This window comes from Cyprinodon variegatus, unplaced genomic scaffold (assembly GCF_000732505.1).
Source record: "Cyprinodon variegatus isolate N-32 unplaced genomic scaffold, C_variegatus-1.0 Scaffold89, whole genome shotgun sequence".
Taxonomy (NCBI): domain Eukaryota; kingdom Metazoa; phylum Chordata; class Actinopteri; order Cyprinodontiformes; family Cyprinodontidae; genus Cyprinodon; species Cyprinodon variegatus.
Genome location: NW_015150542.1, coordinates 1,528,237 through 1,549,983, shown reverse-complemented (window position 1 = coordinate 1,549,983; position 21,747 = coordinate 1,528,237). Strand labels below are relative to the sequence as shown.

General features: G+C 40.4%; 1 protein-coding gene across 1 annotated transcript in view; it reads left to right on the top strand.

Annotated features, from left to right (window-relative positions):
• wdfy3 (WD repeat and FYVE domain containing 3) overlaps positions 1–21,747 on the top strand; it is a 93,124-nt gene that overhangs the window by 42,233 nt on the left and 29,144 nt on the right. Inside the window, exons 18-32 of the mRNA XM_015373615.1 lie at positions 1,770–1,870; positions 7,270–7,488; positions 7,611–7,792; positions 12,734–12,965; positions 13,054–13,214; positions 14,362–14,473; positions 14,574–14,764; positions 16,498–16,650; positions 16,780–16,853; positions 16,933–17,094; positions 18,349–18,443; positions 18,552–18,672; positions 18,871–19,088; positions 19,743–19,939; positions 20,492–20,626. Of these exons, the coding sequence (XP_015229101.1) occupies positions 1,770–1,870; positions 7,270–7,488; positions 7,611–7,792; positions 12,734–12,965; positions 13,054–13,214; positions 14,362–14,473; positions 14,574–14,764; positions 16,498–16,650; positions 16,780–16,853; positions 16,933–17,094; positions 18,349–18,443; positions 18,552–18,672; positions 18,871–19,088; positions 19,743–19,939; positions 20,492–20,626 (2,353 nt within the window). The remainder of the gene's footprint in view (positions 1–1,769; positions 1,871–7,269; positions 7,489–7,610; positions 7,793–12,733; positions 12,966–13,053; positions 13,215–14,361; positions 14,474–14,573; positions 14,765–16,497; positions 16,651–16,779; positions 16,854–16,932; positions 17,095–18,348; positions 18,444–18,551; positions 18,673–18,870; positions 19,089–19,742; positions 19,940–20,491; positions 20,627–21,747) is intronic.

Sequence of the window (21,747 nt, the reverse complement as noted above, 5' to 3'; positions counted from 1 at the left end):
AGGGGGGCAGTTTGTCCTCTGCCTTTAACCCAGTGTATATTTGCGCCTCCCCTAGGGGGCGCCATATCTTTTTGCAGATATGTTCTTTCAAAACTCAGGATATGTTATCTACTCCACAGCTACAGACAAAACAGTGAAAGCTTTGTTTCTCTTCCATAATTTGTTTTGTGATGAACGTTCATACTGGTGCATGTAGGACCAAATAAAAGTGGGTAAATTAACATCGGGTGTTGATAGAGCGCACGATTTGTTTATCTGTGTGATTTTTGCTGGGTTCAGAGAATTGAGAGTAATTCTAGAAAGCTTTTTTTCCCATTTAAGCACATTGTTTTGGACCTCACAGGGTGAGGGACATAAATCGCTTTTAAACAGTTTAAATGCACCAAGTGTAAGGTTAAAAACAGAAAAAAAGAAAAATTTGGCTCCCATACTTTGAAAAGTGCTGGCAGCAAATAATGAGTGGCACCTGGAAACCATTCTAGGGTTCGAACTGGGACTCTAATGGCTTGCTTCTTTTGGTTACCACTCCCTAATAACTAAAACTAATACTACAGAAAGTTTATCAAAATGTTGTGGATATTTTTTAATTAGTACCATGCAAACCCTGACTAACTGACTACCAAGTATGCCTCAAATGACGAGACATTTCTTACTGAAACAGCCTGTAACAGCATAATTTTTTGTATTTTTTTAATCGTTTTTTTTATCATTGCATTTTAAATTTGTTAAATTGGTCTTAGGTGGCAGAAGTAGTAATGATCTTTAGCAGGTTTTTATCTGATTAAAGAATAGCAGTCAAATCTATCTTTTCTATCCAGACGTTTTCCAGGAGTCAGAATGTTCTGAAATAAAACTTTTTTCACAAGGGAGGAACACATGAAATAAGACCAACATAAAAAAGACGGTTTTCTTTGCTTACTCGTTGCTCTGATTTATGTGTTAAACTAATTTAAAGGCAGTTTTTCCCAGATGTTTGTTCTCCTTACTGAGGAGTCGCAAAGCTTTGATGCCCTCAGAAACACAGGATTTATTTAGTTCTTCTCTTTGGACATATGCAGTCTGTTGTTATGTTGTTTTATAGTTATGGCGGAGAGGAATGTAAGAGACATTTTACTGTCAACAGCAACCATCAATAAGGCTGTCCTGTAATCTGCCTCTTGGATGTTTTATTTGTTTAAATGGATGAAGCTGCTTCAAAACCTTTTTTTTTTTTTAGAAAATAAAAACCTTATATATTTACAGATGTTACCCTTACAAAGTAACAGCATATATGCAGAACACAAGTGAGCCACAAGTATAATTTTTGTTTATTTTTCTGAATTTTTTTTTGTCCTTTTTACGTTCTGCAGAGGTTATGGTTGGCTTGCTTATGTCTTCAGTGATCGTCCTGATTTCTACATATCTTTGGAAAAGTTCCACCTGATCTCTTTACTTTCAGGGGAAGCTAATGCATTAGAGAGAACAGTGTTTATTTTGAAACTTCATCATTAAAAAAAATTTTCTTTCCCTCTCAACTCTTAAGGCCTTAAATAATCCATTTTAGTTGTTGTTTAGGACTGAGATTCCTCTATCGTACTTCAAAGCTTTTATGCTTCATTGCTTATAGATTATCCTCATGTCTAAGTTTATTTAATGCAGGTTTATCTTGAGCAATCATCTATAGACATGCATTAAATTATGTAACAATAGCTCCATATTTCAGAAAATGCAGCAGTTCAGGCTTGATAAATGAGATGGGGCATTCATCTGTCTCTTGTTTTTCTGTGCAGGTGCCTGTTTTTGCCCAGCCTGGCGCCCCATAACGCTCCCACCAACAACACCAACGCTTCCGGGGTCAGCGACGGAGCAGTGCTTAGTGGGATGGGAACAGGTAAAATGGATTCTCTGTGGTGGCTCATCGTTTATCTCTGTTTTTTTTCTGTTTATGGTCCAAATCTATGAGGATGTGACATGCAGGTGCTGCAGCAGCGAGCCACAGATGGGAGCAATGCGCTACGTTTCTTTATTGTTTCCGTTTTTTCTGAGTGATCCGACATGCAGAACTGGGCTTCTGTTTGACTAACGTGAAATAATATGTTGGGTGTTACCTTCGCCAAGAACGTTATGTTTTTAGGGGTGTTGGTTTGTCTGTCTGTGTAAAGGATAACGTGAAAAGTTATGGATGGATTTTAAGTAGTGCTGTCAAACTATTAAAAATTTTAAGCGCAATTAATCGCCAGTTTAAGCGCCCGCGGATCAGGTCGCCGAGGTCTCCGCCTCTGACTGCCACCCAATCCTCTATGCACCGGTCCCTCATGGTTCCCCCTGCAGGTGGTGGGCCCACTGGGGGATGGCCTTGCGTCGCTTCTTCGGGCTGGGCCCGGCCGGGTCCCGCGAGGAAGAGCCCGACCACCAGGCGCTCGCCGACGAACCCCAGGCCTGGCTCCAGGGTGGGGTCCCGGCTCCGCCGTACCGGGCGACGTCATGTGCCTCGCTGTAGTCCTCGTCATAAGGGTTTTTGAACCGCTCTTCGTCTGACCTGTCACCCAGAGCCTGTTTGCCTTGGGAGACCCTACCAGGGGCAACATAGCCTCTGGGATCACTCAGGCGCTGAAACCCCTCCACCACGTTAAGGTGTCGGTTCAAGGACAGGGCTCAGTGTAGAGCTGGTTCTCCTCCAAATTGAGAGGAGTCAGTTGAGTTGGCTCGGACATCTTCTTCGGATGCCCCCTGGACGCCTCCCTCGGGAGGTGTTCCAGGCACGTCCCACCGGGAGGAGGCCCAGGGGACGACCCAGGACACGCTGGAGAGACTACATCTCTCGGCTGGCCTGGGAGCGCCTAGGGCTTCCCCCAGCAGAGCTGGAGGAGGTGTCTGCGGAGAGGGAAGTCTGGGAGTCTCTGCTTAGTCTGCTGCCCCCGCGACCCGGTTCCGGATAAAGCGGGAGACGACGACGACGGCAATTAATCGCATATTATCAACAGTTAACTCGAGATTAATCGCATATTTTATCTTTTTATTTTATTTGGCCATTTAAAAATGCAATTGTGCAATAATGTAAAAAACACATGTAACAATAAGAAACGGCCACTTGTTCTAATATATTTTAAAAAATGACAAAAGTGCTTCCATAACAAATTCATGACAAACACAGAGTGAAAGAAACAAATTGGTTCTGTTACTGCATAACCTTAGAGCAGGGGTCTCACATTTTCCAGGCCAAGGACCCCTAAACTGATGGTGAGATGGAGCGGGGACCCCTAATTATGTATGAACTTGTGTTATATCAAACTGGTCCTATAGTCACTAATCTATTCTAACGAAAGTCATTTCTCCCTGGGATTTCTAACCTATTTCTGAATCTGATTCCTGGTTGATGGGACAGGTGTTGTGAATGACACGGTGCCCAGCTTGAAAGAGCTCCTGTGTGTCTCTGAATGTGTGCATTGATGACTGAAAGACATCTACTGCCTCCATTTATCTGTTTACTACAGTGTGTTAAATTCATGTTAATGTGGATTTAAAGACATTTCAATTAATGGAATAAATTGCAGGGGGGAATATAAAAAAAAAAAGTTTAATTAACCAAAACATTTGCGACTCCCATGCAGTACCTCCTAGGGCAGGCATCCCCAAACTCTGTCCTCGAGGACCGCTGTCCTGCAGGTTTTAGAGGTTTCCCTGATTTAGCACAGCTGATTATGATGATTGCAGTAGAGCAAAAGCCTGTTAATCAACTATCAATTAAAATCAGCTGTGCTGGAGCAGAGAAACATCTAAAACCTGCAGGACAGCGGCCCTTGAGGACTGAGTTTGGGGATGCCTGTCCTAGGGGATCCCCTAGGGGTCGCGGACCCCCGGTTGAAGACCTCCGCCTTAGAGAATTAGTGCTGATACAGGCACATAATTTTTTTTTTTTTACTTTTTTCACTTAATAACATTTTAACTCTTTCCCTTACCTCTTTACCTTTTTATTTTTTATTTTTCTTAAATTCTTAATTTGCACTAGCTAATATACAATTCAAGAGCTCATCTAATGGGTCAAATGCCAAAATAACATGTACAGCCATGTAGCAGTATTTGCTCAATGGCTGGATATAGATCTTGTGCTTCTAGACCTCACTGAGGGGGGGGGGGGAATCCAATTGTAAGGGTTATGCAGGTGATTAAAAATGGTAATTTACCCTATAAAGGGTTAAAGCTGGTTCAGGTCAAAGAAACTGTAAAAATCTGACCAAGCATTTAATTCCATGTTTTTCCCGATTCCTCATATTTACTTGCACCAGTGCTCACACATTCACTCCATGTACTTAATAATCAGCCCTTTTTTATTTTAATAACTTTCAGTTCTCGTCTGCTGGTAGCGTTGGAAAACCCAGAGAAAAGCAAGCATTTTAAAAAAAATGTCGTTTCAGCAAGAATATTACCCTACTTCCATTTATTAGCACTACATTGTATCCGTAAAAAAGTTAGATTTGGCCTGAACAGATGACCTCATCCCTCGTACAATTTTTTGTTTTTTTTATAGCGTGATGATCTCAAACTCCAGAGTTAAGCCTGTAAAAAGTACAGAAATTATTAATATTTACCGGTAATGATGCTCTCATGAAACCAACAATGGAGAAGATGGTAAAAAAAAAAAAAATTAGTTAGGATTTATCATCGTTACAATGAATCAAAATTAAATACACAATAACTGTAACTGGTAAGATAGATGAGCATCTTTACAGCAGGTAAATGCAGACTTATATGTTGACTTTAGTTTTTTTTTGTCAAATCCAACTAGAATATAATTTGTTCTCTGCTAAACTCTAATCCACCCTCACTGTATCCAGTTTAGAAGTGAAAAAAGGAAGTGAGGAGTTTCCTGAAGCTGCTCTGTCTCCTGCATGTGAGGCTGGAGGACATAGAAATGAGCCTCTGTGGCCAACAGGAGGTTTTTAAATTCACAGCCAGGAATCATTCTTTCTGATGTGACTTAATTTTAACAGAATGATTGTTTTGGACTTTGGTCGGCTTGGGCCGAGCGCTGTCCCTCTGTTTTTCACAGAAGCTGCAGCAATCACTGCAGCAACCAGTGACTCAGCATGTTCTCAGTTCTTGCATTAATCAGCGGGTTCCTCTTTCCTACGTTAATGTTAAGGCCAATAAAGGGAAGTCGGTGAGTGCTGGGTTTCAAGGTTGCTGCGTTTGCAGCCTTTATAAATTGACTTAAAAATGTAAAAGTTTTCAAATCTAAAATATTTGAATTCCGTACAAATAAAAATGTTTACAGTTTTAACTCAAATGGAGTTGCTTTGCTTTATCTGTTTAGTTCTTTGGGGGAATTTTGTGAAATTTTTCGCTTTACCTTTTGATATGAATTTTTTTTTTACTTTTTTCCCTTTTTTTAAGATGTAATTTTCCCACGTGTCATCATGTTTTTCCTTCCCTGCAAACAGGAGAAGCTAGCATCTAAAAGCAACATGTGATCAGCAACCTTCAGATCATCCAAATTGAACCAGCTATCGGTGAATTGGCTCTCCAGGTTTTTAGCAAAGAATCTTTTAAGTTGACAATGTATTTCCTAAAACAAAAGCAAATTGAAGCGATCATTTAATGCTCCTTTTTTTGACATAATAATAAATCTAATCTGTGACTTTATAGATGGAGCTCTATTATGTGTCCTCATTTAATATTTATGACGCACAGAGAGACTCTCCGTCTTCTCTTACATTACATTCTCCTGCTCCACCGGGCTCTAATCTTTCTGAGCTCTCATCCAGTGCTGATCCTCTCCTTGTCCTTTCCAGCCTGTTGTCTAGCTCTATTTATAGACTTTGCTCTGTTTCTCTGTCACTCATATTTTCCCTCTTTGTGTCCCTCTTATTTTTTATCTAGATATCTAATCTCCTCTCCTCCTTGTCGCTGCCTTGAATCCATCTATTCTCATTGTTAGCTTTCTGCCCCTTTTCTCACCTCATTCATCCAAAAGGTCTCCTTGCTCCTCACATTTCAAGATGTTTTTACCAACTGACAGAATTTTAGATCATCAAAATAATTTTCCTCAAAAAGGAATAGATTTATGTTGATTAGCTTAAATGACTGATCCATGGAAGGTTGTATTGTTTACTAATGTTAATAACCTGAGTAAATGATTTTTTTGCACCAGAAATAGAAATCCTCTTTTCCACTGGCTCTACTTGACCTGGCTCTACTCAACCAGACGTGCTTTGCCAGGGTTTCTATACCTTTTTTTAGTACCGGTACCATCTTTTTTTTTGGTCCGTGTTCAGCAGTAGGTGAATTCAGAACTGAGTGAGGCCCAATTTTGATGTAAAAGCATGTTTTCAACATCTACGCTACTTTACACTTATTTAAAGATAAAGCCTCATGCTTACAGGAGATGTGGTTTTTAGATTAAAGCCTTTTTAATAACAAATAATTGAATTAATATTGACAATATCAAGAGTTATAAGGAGTTAGAAAAAGGTTCTAAGTGTGGTATAAACTTTAATCTGGACTTCAGGAGGGGTAGTCACTGGTTCTCTGATTCTTGGAGGAGATATTGCTTTATCTTTTACATGATAAAATTGACATGATGATTTAAAAAAGTGTTAACCAGGTCTCAGTTTTAAAACAAAAAAACAATTTATTAACAAATTTAATAAAGCATTAAGAATATTTATTATAGCACATGGAGGGAGCAGCAATGCATGCACTCCACATGATCTTAAGGCGTGGCTGCTGAATCCACTAATGAATCGGTCAATGCGTGCACATATCAGTTGTTACCATACAAGAAAAAAATACTGGCCGATTTATAGTTATGTCTCTACGTTGCATTATTAATCCCATCAGACATAAATATCAGAGAATGTTATTGGTTTTTAAATTGTCCAACTTTAAATGGCCCTGCTGAAAGCAGGCTGTCTTTCGAAGTTACTCCCAGCACCAGGATTGTTTCTTTTAAGTGGTGTTTTCAACATTGTCATGGATACCACCAAGTAATGAAAGATAAGGAGGCTTAAACAACAAAACTAATTAGAAAACATTTAATTGTTTAGATTTAGAGCTTTTTTTTTTTGGCTCTGATGGCCATATGTTAGGGGAGAAAATGGCTTCAGTAGCTTTTCTGGGTTTTGCTTTGTTCGGTTTCCCCTCTTGAGCAGCCGACAGGATGTTAGCCGACACCCTTTGACCAAACCGTATGTGTTCCCTGCTAACATATAATATAGAACAGTAGGGGTACTGATCAGAGATTCATCATCCGGTCATACCCTAAAAGCAGTCCTCTCTTCTCTCCTCCAGGTGAGCGCCCGTTTCCTCCTCCCTCTGGTCTCAGCTTCTCCACCTGGTTCTGCGTGGAGCGATTCAGCGCGGCCCCTCAGGCCCACCCGGTGCGTCTGCTGACCCTCGTCCGACGGGCCACCTCCTCAGAGCAACACTACGTCTGCCTGGCCGTGGTTCTCTCCGCCAAAGACCGCTCACTCACCGTCTCCACCAAGGAGGAGCTGCTGCAGACATACAGTAAGAGCAGAAGTCTTTTCCATGTTGTAAACACAAGCAGTATAGATGCTGTTTAGTAAATAAACATTTTAGCTCAGCTCTGTGACTCATTGATTCTGCTTCCACCCCTGCCCTCCAAGCAGCGGATGAGTCAAGTGAAGAAGCCTCCTTCTACGAGATCCTGCCATGCTGCGCCCGTTTCCGCTGTGGAGAGCTGATCGCCGAGGGCCAGTGGCATCACCTGGTGCTCGTCATGAGCAAAGGCATGCTGAAAAACAGCATGGCAACGCTGTACCTGGACGGCCAGCTCGTCAGCACTGTCAAGGTAACATTATAGACGGAATGGCATTCACAGGGCGGGCAGTCGGCCATCGGTACTCAGGACTTCCTTTGCTTGAAAAGTTTTAAAGGTTTTATTAGTTTTTTTGTTTGTTTTTTTTTTTTAGGTTTTTGAGACACTAGTGGCTCATTTTGTATAGTAGTCTGACAGGAAAGGGGGTACAAAAAAAAGGCGAGACATGCGGCCAAAGACCGCAGGCTGGATTCAAACCTGTGTCGGCCATGTCGAGGACTAAGGCCTTTGTACCATGGTCATGCACGCTTACCACTGCGCCACCGAAGCATGCCCCAAAACTTTTAGTTTTATATGTTCAAAAATGTGTTTCTCTGGTTTCTAACTCGATAGTTTTAAATTATTAGATTTTCCCCCCCCAAAATAAACTAGTTCTCTATTGGCTGCATATAGCACATGGCTATACTACTGTACATCCATCCATCCATTATCTGACACGCTTGTCCCGAGTGAGGTCTTGAGGGTTGCTGGTGCCTATCTCCAGCAGTCAACGGGCGAGAGGCAGGGTACAGCCTGGACAGGTCGCCAGTCCAACTATTGTACATGAATACATAGAAAAGATATTCGAAAAGCTGATATGCAGCTCCGGCTTTCAGTGTTGTGTCCTTGGGCAAGACACTTCACCCGCATTGCCTACTGATGGCGGTCAGAGGGCCCGGTGGTGCCTGTGTATGGCAGCCTTGCTTCTATCATCGAGCCCCAAGGTAGCTGTGGCTACCATGTAGCTTGCCACCATCAGTGTGTGCATGTGTGCATGAATGGGGAAATGCAGAGTAAAGCACTTTGGTCAAATCACCTCCATTTACCATTCTAGCATGTGCAGCTGCACTCGCAGCCACAGGCTGGCAATGCGTCCAAAGCTCTGCAGTGGTGGCGACACTGTGTCAGCCGTACAGTCCTCAAGAGGAGAAAGGTCTAGATGCTGTTAGACATCCTTTAACCTTTATTTTCTGCAGCTACACATCTTTTGAAGTCCTCTATGATCTAGAAATTGATTTGTCCTAGTTGTAGCTTTGTGAGCAGGAAGTTTCTGTATGTGAAATAATTTAGAAAGAAGACAAACTATTCTTACTGCAGAAATATGACTTTGTTTACATTTGCCCGCTTTTACAGAAATAGTGTTGCACATTAGATTACTGAAGGGGTTTTAGACCCTTAACAGCTTTACCAGCTGATTATATGAGTTTACAACAATCAGTTTGGGAGAGTGGAAAGTCTTTTATAAATTCAAATATATGGGCAGAAAAAGTTATTTGAAATAAATCTGAACCTACCGGTTCTCTGTAGAAAAAAATTCTGGGCTACCAGCTTTAAAGCTTGTAAACTAATAAATATGACTTTACACACCCAACCACCTTCATTAATACGCTCTCCATTTGTATTATGAAATTTAGGCAGGATCGGGATGAGTCGGTAATAAAGATGACACACAGATACATTTACACTGTTTCTGCTAGAGTAAAATGTGTCGTTTTATTCCGCCACAGAAAACAGCAAAGCAAGCACATCAATCAAGGCACGGTGCTGAATACAAATTATATTGTTCCAATACAAATTATATTGTTCCAATACAAATTATATTGTTCCAATACAAATTATATTGTCTCCCTTACCATGACACAAAGGATCGGAGGGCCGGTCGACCCCGGCAGGGCAGCAACCCGCGCAGTTAGGTGTTCATACGCAACCGTAGCAGACTCTGCCAGTGCCAACCGCTGGCGCACGATTACACAAACGCATTATTACACAAACCAAAATGTTTCCGGCATCCCGTGAACCCACTTTTTACAGCATTATATCATGCTTTCAAGGAAACAGAAACTTTGATAATGAGTGTGCTTAGGCAATAAGAGTGCTTCATTTGTGATACAAAACTTGTATGATTTTCAAAGAACATAAAATATAAAACCCATATATATCACCTTTCCATGTTTTATGGTCCTTGTCAATGACTCCCATTCATTTGTATTGCCTAACCCAGACTAGGGGTGAGTACTGGCAAAGAAGTCATTAATCGATTCAAATCACGATTCACATGCCATGATGCGATTCTATCACGATGCATCATGATACTTGAAATATTGCGATGCATTGTGATATTTTCACTGAACACTGTAAGAAAAAGATACAGCCATTACCAGTGGCTGACTGGCTGGGTATGATCTGGATAGTGTCTTCAATTGAAACATCAACTCACCTCAACTCAACCTTATTGTCAAATGTGCTACATGGTAAACATACAACACAGATGAAATTTCAGTCCTCTCAACCCCACAGTGCATGAACATAACATGAAAGCAACTGAATTCATACATAGCTGTATTTATTGAAACAACTTTTTGAGGTGTTGCCATGAAAACAAATACTGGACAGAAATATTACTATTACTGGCGTGGACACACTGACAAAAAGATCTTAGGATTCATCAAACTTAAAATAACAAAATAAGGATAATCAGTGCCATTTACATGGCCTCAGTGGTCCTTTAAAACAATGAAACGAAAATATTCAAATGTATATTTCCTTTTGGAAATGACGTGCGTCATATCAATTTCATTTTTACCTTCTTTTTTTTTAAAGCCTAAATGCATCCAAGCATCTGACTTGAAATAAGATGGAGCCGCGGGGTGAATTTTCATAGTGTCCTCCATGTTTTATTTACGAATGACTCATCGCAGTATCCTGCGGCCGGACATTCTTGTGACATAAAGCAGCAGGCGTCAACACATCCACAGTGACATCTGCTGGACTGGAAGTTGTATTCCACTTGATTTGGCTGATGTGAGCCAACCAATCATGTATTTTATTTGTTCATTTTTTTTTTTTATAATCGATTCTTGCCTTCAAGAATCGATGCAGTAGATCACAAAAATTAGAATCGCGATGCATCGTCATGACGATTATTTTGCACACCCTTAACCCAGACCCCAACCATTATCAACATTTACCTAACCTGAACCTCAACTGAAATTCACCACTTTAGAACTAAACCTAACACCAAACCTAAGAAGAAAACATTTGCAAACTTTAAAAAAAAATGGCCTTAAACTATCCCCACAGAGTAAAAAAGAAAAGTCCATTCATTCATTTTTCAACCATTCTTATGCCCTATAACCCTGACAATAACCCTAAACCTAACCATTACCAATGAATACCTAAAGGTATAACTAAACCGGTACAATTAGTCCAGTCCAAAGCCCTTCTGTTCAGATCAGAGCCTCATGGGTGCTCAAAGGGAAGTAACTTGTGACCTGGCCTTAGTGTTTTCCTCTCTGATCCCCCCCAAATTTCAACACAGAAACCTGCCTCTTAATCAGCAGCGGTGTCATACAGCAGTCAGCAGACTGTGATGTGGTCTGCGGTGGAGTGACTTAAGATTTTTCTCCTGAGATTAAACAACAAACCACAAGTCACAGCTTCCTCCCTGCAACACTGATAACAGCGGTTTCATTTCCTGCTGAGGACAGGAAACGGCAATCTCTCCATAGCTCTGCCTGCATGTAGCTCTGTGTTTGTGGTTGATGCTTGTTTTAACTGAGCTGAAGTTGTAACCATGTTTTCCATTAACATAAATTAACATGAATCATCAGATCAGCCATTGCAGCAGATTAAAATCTTTTATTATCTGATTTAAATTTATCAAATTATCATTTTCTTTTGAGATATAAGAGGTTAAAAGAGCTGTTTTTAGAATTTTTTTCACTCGCAGTGAGGGATCATTAATTATTTAGCTGATATTTCACTGCACATGGAAACCGGATTATACTTATTCAAACCTTGAGGCACCGTTAAAAAATTAGATCCGCTTTTTAACCCTGCGGGCCAAAAAACTTTCATAAAGAGGTGAGCTAAAGAGTTCTAACAGTAGATAAAAAGTTTCTTTTCTTTTTATATTTTTCATAATTTTACACCGTCCTTCTTACATAAAAAGAGAAAACAATATGTATTTTTGTTTTTCTGTGAAAATTCTCAGTCATTCAGATCATAGCAATCAAAAAAGGTACAGTTACCATGCCATTCAAGACTTAAAAAAAAGACTTTATGTGATTGAATTTCATCACATGAATAAGCTATGCTGCCCCCAGTGGCTTAGATGTGCAATTGCCTCTAAAACTCTCTTATTCCAATGTTTGATTAGATTAGATTTTGAAGGTTTTTAAATAAAATTCCTTTTGATTTGTTCTGACTAAGGTACCTTTAAAAACATACCATTATAGATTGAGTCAGTGGATAAGTCCAAAGAGTGTGTAATAAGTGTTATGTCACTAAACATCATGCAAAAAACCTTAGGATTTAAAATTAGACTTTCAAAAATTACAAAATAATTGTTTATTTATAAAAGTTGTTAAATTGTTTTGCAAAAGTGTCGTGAAGGTTAAAACAAACCCTAATGTGGCGTTAACATTTAAAGGTCTTTTAGGCTCTTGTAGAAGCTGTTGTCACGGAGCGAGAAGCAAAACTAAAACAGCTTTCTCCATAGATGTTATTTTAATAGTATAGATCTTTAACTTTAACCTGAGATGACCACACTGCTAACACCGTCCGATTCAGTGTGGCCTATGACAGATGGTGATTTATTGCTCAGAAACATAACAAACTCTCCTGTTTTCTTGTTTTGTTTTGTATTCTCTCTCTGATGAGTGTGGTTGGTAGCACAACCCGGTACCATTCTGACTGGAAAAGAAGGGTCTTTGAGTTTCTGGCTGTTTGTTATCTGTAGAGGATGGTCAAACTGAAAATCAACCTATTCTGATCCCAAGTCCATTTCTATGAGGATCCTTAGAAATAAATGTAATGGCTGTGGAGAAATGCCTCCAGTCTGTATGTAGTCTCTGTCTGTATTGTATGTTCTGTTTTCCAACATCATTCCATTTCATAAAATTTTTTTCCCCCCACGTTTCTACCTCCTTCCAGCTCCACTACATCCACAGCACTCCGGGTGGCTCAGGCTCCACCAACCCTCCCGTTGTGAGCACCGTTTACGGGTACATCGGCACGCCGCCCGCTCAACGCCAACTTTCCAATCTGGTGTGGCGCCTGGGTCCCAGCCACTTCCTGGAGGAGGTTTTACCAGCCACCAGCATTGCTGCCGTCTTTGAACTGGGACCTGACTACGTCGGCAGTTTTCAGGCTGTCTACCTGCCCTGTGGGTGATCCTTCTTAGATGCCACATTTTGTTCAAACTTAACCATTTTTTTTACACCCTGACATCACTTGTGTTTTGTTTTTCGCAGGTAAAGATACAAAGGCGGAGGTGTCCCCTGCTACTCCGGTGGCTCTGGTCCCAGAGGAGAAAGTGTCGTTCAGCCTCTATGCGCTCTCTGTCTCTACGCTAACTGTGGCTAAAATCAGAAAAGTCTACAATAAACTTGACAGCAAAGCCATCGCCAAACAGGTCAGGAGAGTAAAGTTGGAGGCAAAAGTATAAGAGAAGCAGTTATAACAGATGGCAAAACACTATTAATGTGTAGACATTTTTTTCCTTTGTGACAATGATGTTTTTCATCATGGATGCAGACAAATGGAAATAATGCTTTTTTGAGAATGTTTTCGGGGGAAAAAAAGGTGGATTTTCATTATCGTCCTGTTTCCTTTATGACCTTTTATTCTCTGACATTTTCCTTTGGTTTGGATTCTATTTTACAACCATTGCATCAACCTTGCTTTTGCTTTTAACAAAATGTCATCAGATGATCTAAAATGTGGAGGATCCTAAGAAACGTAGTTGTAGTGCTACACTTCCAAAGATAAAAAAAAAAAAAGATTTAACGAGCATAAAAAAAAAAAAAAATCAAGCTTCTTTTTCACATAGTCTCCAAAGGAAAAGACAGCCACATCAGACTAATGTGCATTTACATGCTGGTGTGGAGGGATTCAATTCACTCATTGTAAATAAATGCATATCTTCATTTATTCTGTAAAGAAAATCTGATATTATGCAGTTTTTTCCAAATCCCCCCTGCTGTCATCACTTGGTACAGCCTATTTTTGCTAAAAGTACAGCACCGGATCCTCAGGAACATTTTGCAAAGTTGAAGCTAATCAACTTTAGCTCAGAGTCCTGGGTCTTTTCTTATGATCTGTTCTCTTCAGCTTAGCCCAAGGTTTTTCTACAGAGCTGAGGTCTGATTGACCACTTCTGTTATCATTTGGCCAACTGGTTCGACTCACATTATTGCCAAAACGACCAGTAACAATCTATTTTTTCTAACACCTATTTTTAGTTTGGCTGCCAAAAACTTTTGTTTCTATTATCTTTAAGGCTCCATGATGCAAGCAAGCTACTCTTTCACGTCACTAAAAAACAGACAGGCAGATTGATTTACACCCAATTCCACATGTTTACATTACAATGACTGGCTTAGATTGTGGCACCTAACCCTATTGGGATTATTCTGTTAACCCTGATGGGAAAGTAAATGTTGTAGCTCTTTTTTTAATGAGCTGTTGGAGTTGTTGATGGCTGTAGTCATATAGGATCTCCTTTAGCGTTCCATTGTTCAGGCTAAGAGAAATAAACTCATCTTCCTCCTTCCCTTTAGCTTGCGGTGTCCTCTCATGAAAACGCCACTCCTGTAAAGCTGATTCATAATGCTGCAGGCCATCTCAATGGGCCGGCACGTACCATCGGAGCTGCCGTCATTGGATATTTAGGTAAACCAGTTCATATGTGTCCCTAAAACCAGTTACTTAAGCTGCTCCCTTCTTCTCTGAATGGATAAAAGTACATCTACCCTCCTTTGTCTCCCCTCAGGTGTCCGTACCTTCGTTCCCAAACCCGTCGCCACTAATCTGCAGTATGTTGGTGGAGCCGCAGCCATTCTGGGCCTGGTTGCCATGGCGTCAGATGTGGAGGGGCTCTATGCGGCAGTTAAAGCTTTAGTTTGTGTTGTGAAAAGCAACCCTCTGGCAAGTAAGGAGATGGAGCGCATCAATGGCTACCAGGTGGGTCAGCTGACACTGTGGACTACCGCTCTGTCCTTTATGGTCCTCCAGCTGATGTTTTATGCTCTGCAGTCAGATAGAGCTTTTCTATGTCACGGTTAATCCGTTATTAGTCACCGTATGTATGATCAGGAAGGCCCTGTTCTCACTAACTCTTAGTTTTCCTTTAGTGAGACTAGTGTTCTTTCATCTTTTCTTTTCATCTTTTTATTGAACTGAAAAACAATATTCAGAGTCTTTTGTAAAGCTTTAAATTTGCCTGTCCTGTTTTTAAGACTTGCATGAATAAATTGTCCAAATTTTATTCTAAATCATACCTGTCAGCATGCAGTAGGAGCTCATTTGTTACTTACCAACTATGCTACTGAGAGAGTTTTTCTCTGCATGCCCCATCTGACAAAAAGGATTCAGATCTTGGTCTCCCTAATCAAAGAAGCAGACTTGTCCCACCACATCACAGTATCTTTTCAAACCCAGCAGAGTGAAACCTGCCCACTTTATCAAGCAGACATCTATGAATCCTCCTTACCATGCTCTCCTTTAGCTCTGTTCATGATTCACCTCTAAACAAAAAAATAATCAGATTTCCTGAGTATTATAAGCTAAATAAACTCAATTAGATTCATTTTATGTATGTAGTACCAATTCACAACACATTTTATCTCAAGGCATTTTAACGAGACAATACTGTCAGATTGGTTAAAAGTTCCTATCAAAGAAAAGTAGTTGATTGCATCCAGTCATTAACTTACAAGATATGCTCCTCTTGGATAAACCTTTGGCAACAATTTTCTCTGCATTTTGTTGTTGACTCTTCAGCAATCCCCCACACCAAGCATGCAGGTAGCGACAGTGGAGAGAAAAACTCCCTTTTAACAGGAATAAACCTACACCAGAACAAGGCTCACTGTGAGCGGCCATCTGCCAAGGCCAACTGGGGTTCAAGGAAGTAGAAGCAGAGATACAGAAAGAAGTAGAGATATAAAAGGCAACTGTTAGCTAGCTCCAAAGGCGGCCTGTCCAAGGAACAAACAACCAGGCTGATGAGCTCTGAGCTAGCTCCCACGTCAGAGCATGGAAGAGGGCACATACAGTTAGCCACAGTCAGAAAAACAGGGCTACACTGAAAAACAGGCCAAGCTCCAACATCCACATACAAAGGTGTTGATGTCAGCAGCACAACGGATATTTTCTCTGGAATGGGGTCACAGGAACAGACCAGATGAAGCTACTACAGCAAGAAAAGCAGAGAGAATATTAAATTATGGGTGGAACTAACAGATACTGCAGAATGGGGGAGTAGAGGTGGAATGAACCTGAATGATGAAAAGGGGTCCTTATGTGCTCCAGCAGTCTAAGCCTATAGCAGCATGACTATAGAAAATACATCAGGATAAATGACTATTTTAGATGAGGTATGGGAAATATAGAGCTAAGTAGAAATGTCTGTCCGAACTGAAATATCACCCAGCAACTAAACAAACATCACTCTGTTTTTAACTATAAACTTTATCAGAAAGGAAAGTTTTAAGCCTGATGACTAAAAGATCTACTTCCCATTCTACTTTTAGAAATTCTAGGAACCAAAATAAACCCGCAGATTGAGAATGAAGTGCTCTGTTAGGAACATAAAGAATGATCAGATCTCTGATATAAGATGGAGCGTAGTTATTTGGGGCTTTATACAGGAGAATGACTTTTTAACATTGATTCCTCATGTTTTCTCCTTTTAGCTGCTGGCTATGCTGCTTAAGAAGAAACGCTCACTACTCAACAGCCACATCCTCCATCTCACCTTCTCCCTAGTGGGAACAGTCGACAGCGGCCACGAAACCTCAATCATTCCCAACTCCACAGCTTTCCAGGACTTACTTTGTGACTTTGAGGTGAGCGCATGCAGAGTCACTGTTAGCTTTGAGGCTCCATTCTTCCTTAACGCTGACGTTTTTCCTTTTCTGATGCTTGTAATTGCCCGACACTGAAAAAGCTCCTGCTTTTGTTGTTCTGCCCCTCAGGTTTGGCTTCACGCTCCATATGAGCTCCATCTGTCTCTCTTTGAACATTTCAATGAACTGCTGACAGAATCCAGGCAAGAACAAACACTTTAGCTTTTTTATTTCCTGTAGGCATACCACACAAGCTAAAATCCTTTTGCTTTGCTTACACAGTGAAGCAGCCAAAAACGCTAAACTCCTTCGGGAGTTTCAGCTGATCCCCAGGTTGCTGCTGACGCTGCGGGACACCTCTCTGTCGCAGTCCACAGTGGCCGCCATCAGCAACGTCCTCAGCCTGTTGCTACAGGGCTTCCCAAACCCTTACGACCTGCTGCGGTGAGCACGCACCTTCACACTCCCTGGAGCTCAGAGGTTTCATGTTCAGTAGCTCTTATTGTGCAACGCTGTCCAGTAATAAGATATTAATATGTAGATACTTTAAAAAACGTTCCACTTTTCAATATAACAAATAATCTGTTGAGTTCCACAGGGAAAATGAATTAATCTGTGAGGTTGTGGGTAATATGCCCAAGCTGAGATGTTTTTAAAGACTCTTGTAGTTCACCTTTAGTCTGATTTGCTATTTGTGCTTTGCTAAAGTTCTTCAAGACTTCCAGATTGTGAGCATATCTTCTGTCCACACTCCTCATCAAAAGACTTTACTTATTTTTTTTATGGTTTAGCGCTGGATGCTTGTTTAGCCATTCAATATATGTACTTATTCCACAATGACATAAGTTTTGTTTTAGTTCATATTATGATTTTTATCACAATGATGTTTACACCTCAAGATTTCAGTGAGGATATTTTGCTTTGGAGTTAACTGGGATGATATTAACAGCTGGGATTTATCTCTGTCAATTTGCTCTTGATGTTTTAGGATAAGTCATGTTTTATTGTTTGGTCATATGACGGTGACTGTGATGCAGCAAAGGGTTGTGGGTGTTTAACTAAAGCAAAGGGCTAAAATCAGAGTTCCGGTAGATTTTTCTGTTTGCACAGTTTTTTAAAGAATAGAGAATTATAATGCCTGTTGCATCTGGTGCGTCCCTGAACAGCTTTTGTCTTGTTTTATAAACATTTTGAGAAAGTTGCATTTTATGTTGCTATGGGCTTTTTTTTCCTGCACTTCTGAAAAAAAGTTTAGGTAGAATTCCTGATAGGCATAAGACGGAAAAACTGTTTTTGGAGTTTCTGAGCTTTATTTAATGTAAATGAGATTAACTTTAGTTGATGGCAGATGACTCGGAAAAGCTGAATCCTGCAATTGAATTAATGTTAGTTTCATAAAATATCAGTTTTGCTTTATACACAAAAAACAGCTTATTGAACCTTTTTATCTTACCTGCAGCAGGTTTGCTTTTTTTTTTTTTACAGTTGCCTTGTGCAGGGAATGTATTTCAATAAACTAAAATAAAAAAAAAATGAAACGATTTATCTTCCGTTTTTACAGTTTTTAGAAGGACGTTAGGATTTTTTAGTCAGCGCTCTTGATTTGCATGGCAGTAGCTAAATATGTAAACGTGGTGTTACTAGAAGAGCCAACAGACGGAGTGAGGAATTAAAGTTTTTTTTTTCTCTGCCTCACAGGTTTGGTCAGTTCATCTCCTCGACTCTTCCCACTTTTGCTGTGTGCGAGAAGTTTGTCGTCATGGAAATCAACAACGAGGAGAAGATTGATGGAGGTGAGGGTGAAACCCATTGAATCGCTGATCTTTAGCGTCCCTCTTGTGAAGGATCCTTTAGGAGAACCTTTAGAGAAGTTATTCTAAAGTCTTTGGAAACATTTGCAGGTAATGATGACGATTTCAGCGGCCTACTGTCAGCCAGCCTGATCTTGCTGAGAAATCGACTTCTGGATAACCTCCTTAAGCTGCTCTTCACCACCAAAGAGAAGTGCACAGTTAATGTCCAGTAAGATCCGTCTTCTTTTTAAATGAAGTAAAAGCTCTAAACATAAAGCCCTGTGGAAAATGCCTTCAGGTTATTTACATTGAAAACATTTTATTATAGTGCCTAATGTGTAAATGTGTGACCTTAAAGCAAATACAACAAAATAGCAGCTGCATTTTTAGATTCAAACAAGGAGATTAGAAAGATTTGTTCTTGCAGGGCGTGTGAGGAGCTTGTGCGAACCCTCGGCTTTGATTGGCTGCTGATGTTCATGGAGGAACATCTCCACTCCACCACGGTGACGGTGGCGCTCCGGATCCTGGTGGTCCTGCTGTCAAACCAGCCCATCCTGAACCGCTTCAGAGAGGGCCTGAGTGGAGGCGGATGGCTGGACCACACCGACTCCGTCCTGACCAATAAGATCGGCACAGTTCTGGGTGAGCATAAAGCCCCCCCCCCCCATCGCATGACTGACACTTCAACACAGATGCGAGCCTCAGTTTGGTTAAAGTTAGGCTGTTTTGTTGCATGAAGAGAAACATTCAGAGGTTTGCAGTCATGATGTCTAGCATAAACCCCTTTATGTTGTAACATGGCCCAGCAGACGACGCTCCTCACTCTGGCAACGCTTTCCGTCGGAGCTGGCCTTCGTTCAGTAAACAGAAAGCTGCACAGTTTGTGCGCCGCACGGCCAAGGGTTTGTCCTCTTGTTATTCGCCCTTCTGCCTCCCCTTGCTGCAGATCTCATAGTTCCTCCTGAGCTCAGTGCTTTTCAACCTACTCCCAATGTCAGATTTCGACCTAGATGACTTTATTTAAATAATTAGATCAACTCACCCTCTTGCAGGTTGAGAACCATTGGTTCTGCTTTAAAAGCTCTCCCAGTAACTCACAGTTTGTGCTATAAGGATTCCTTTAGTTTCATTCTGATTTATACTGCAAGTGTTTGGTAAATATTTTAGCTCCTCTGAACCCAAAACCAGGCGCAGAAGTCCTGTTTAGAGCTGCCTGTAGGTGCCTCAGTCACAGGGAGACCCCTCAGCAAACCCACTTTATTCACTCCTCAGTTTGTTCTGCTAAATCCTCCCTAGGCTTTAACGTGGGTCGCAGTGCCGGGGGTCGTTCCACGGTGCGAGAAATCAACAGGGACGCCTGCCATTTTCCAGGATTCCCTGTTCTGCAGACTCTGCTACCCAAACACACCAATGTTCCTGAGCTCTACTTCCTGCTTATGGCCCTCTTCCTGCAGCAGCCTGTCACTGAGCTGCCAGACACCCTGCAGGTACATGTTAGTATACCCATTTTCTACTCTCTTTTTACACTTAAATTATTACTATATTATTACTCTTTTGTGTTTCTAGCTTTGCACTGCTGTACAAATAAAATTTGCTCTCTCTAAAAAACTGCTGACAGGGTTTTTTTTTAACCTGTGAGGTTCCCCAAGGGTTAATGCTTGGCCCACTGTTATTTTTATAACTGGATTTCTTTTTTTTTTTTTGTAGCAGTGCTCATTTATGAGTGTTGAAGTTACCTATCATGATCCCAACTTTAAAAAAGAAAGACCGGCTTTCTGAAACTGAAACAATGGTTGTAGGCCACTTAAAGAGTGCTTTACCCATAGCCATGTAATAAATCCTTTGGGCAGATTATTTGTAAATTGGGGATGATTTATGTTTCCAACTTAACTCAGAACATGCATGCAAAATCTTTTAGTTGGTTTTAATTATACTAAAATAACTATTCATTTATCTTGTATTACCTCCATGCAGATAAGCAACTGAAAAATTAAATGTGTCAGTTTGAGTCTATATTAACCTAGTTTGTGTGTTTTTCCTCTCAGTTTGACCTGGATTCCATCTGGACGTTTATCTTTGGGATGCCGGCCTCCAGTGGGGCGGTGGTGGGCTCCATCCACAGCGTGTGTACTGAGGCGGCCTTCCTGCTGCTGGCCATGCTGCGCAGCATGCTCAATCTGGTAAGAACTTTTTGTTTTTTTGATCGGTTTTATGCAAAAACCAGAACCAAAGCATGACTGCACAAGCTTTTCTTTTGGAGTATTTCCTAGTAGCTGTGTGGCTAAATAGCAATATTTTTTTATTCCTGTCTTGGTTGAGTGTCACCAGCATCATCAACAGATAATATGGGGCTGTAAATAGTTGGCACATCTGGTAGTAACATATATCACAAATAAAATGTATCTTTATTTGTAATTACTGCTCTGAAGCTTTAGTGTCTCAGATCAAATATATCAAATATAAACCAAACACTTGAAATACAATATGTTGCCAAATACTGCAAAATACCACAATTACTGGTCCCCATGTTGTCAGCTTTGATCATCACATACCTCTTGACTCCCCAGAGGTTTGAGTTCCTATCCGATCCTGTGTTTTTGCCCAGATAGACTAGAGGTGATTGTGTATCTTGAGAACTATCAGGGTGGATTTTGCGCCTTGCTATCGATCATTGTCTGATAGACACGACGATGACCTGTTTTCAGCTTTCTGGGAGAAGCAAACAGTTATTTTAATTGGAAAAAAATGTCCTGGTTTTTCCAAGTATAAATGATATTCAGGATCATTGAAAAAACAAACAGATTCTAGTTATCACAGATCAACTAGAAGTTTTTCCATATCAACATCTTTTTGGTTTACACCAGACCTACGTGGAGTATGTTTTCTTAAAAGGTTGATTTTATTCTTTCCTGACCTCGATTCTGGTTTGCTCTCAAACTTAATCTCTAATAGTTATGGATCCTTGCATATGATATTGATTTTACAGCTATATTAGCTCTGAACAGTTATAGCAAAATAACAGTGATTATCTGAAATAAGTGTTTTAAAGTGAAGTATTCCTACCACAGATAAGAATATCTGTGGAACGTCATCTAATTACATCTTAACTTGGAACCACATCCTCAACTTTAGTCGTTTAGTTTTTGCTTTGCAAGTTGGTGACTGTGCTATGGAAAATTTTAAAATTGAATAAGCTTACAGGATGGGAAGCGAAACTTCTTCAAACTTGGAAACGTTTTTAGCTTTTTTGTAAAAAATTACATTAAAATTAAAAATGTTCAATAGTTATTTTATTAAACCT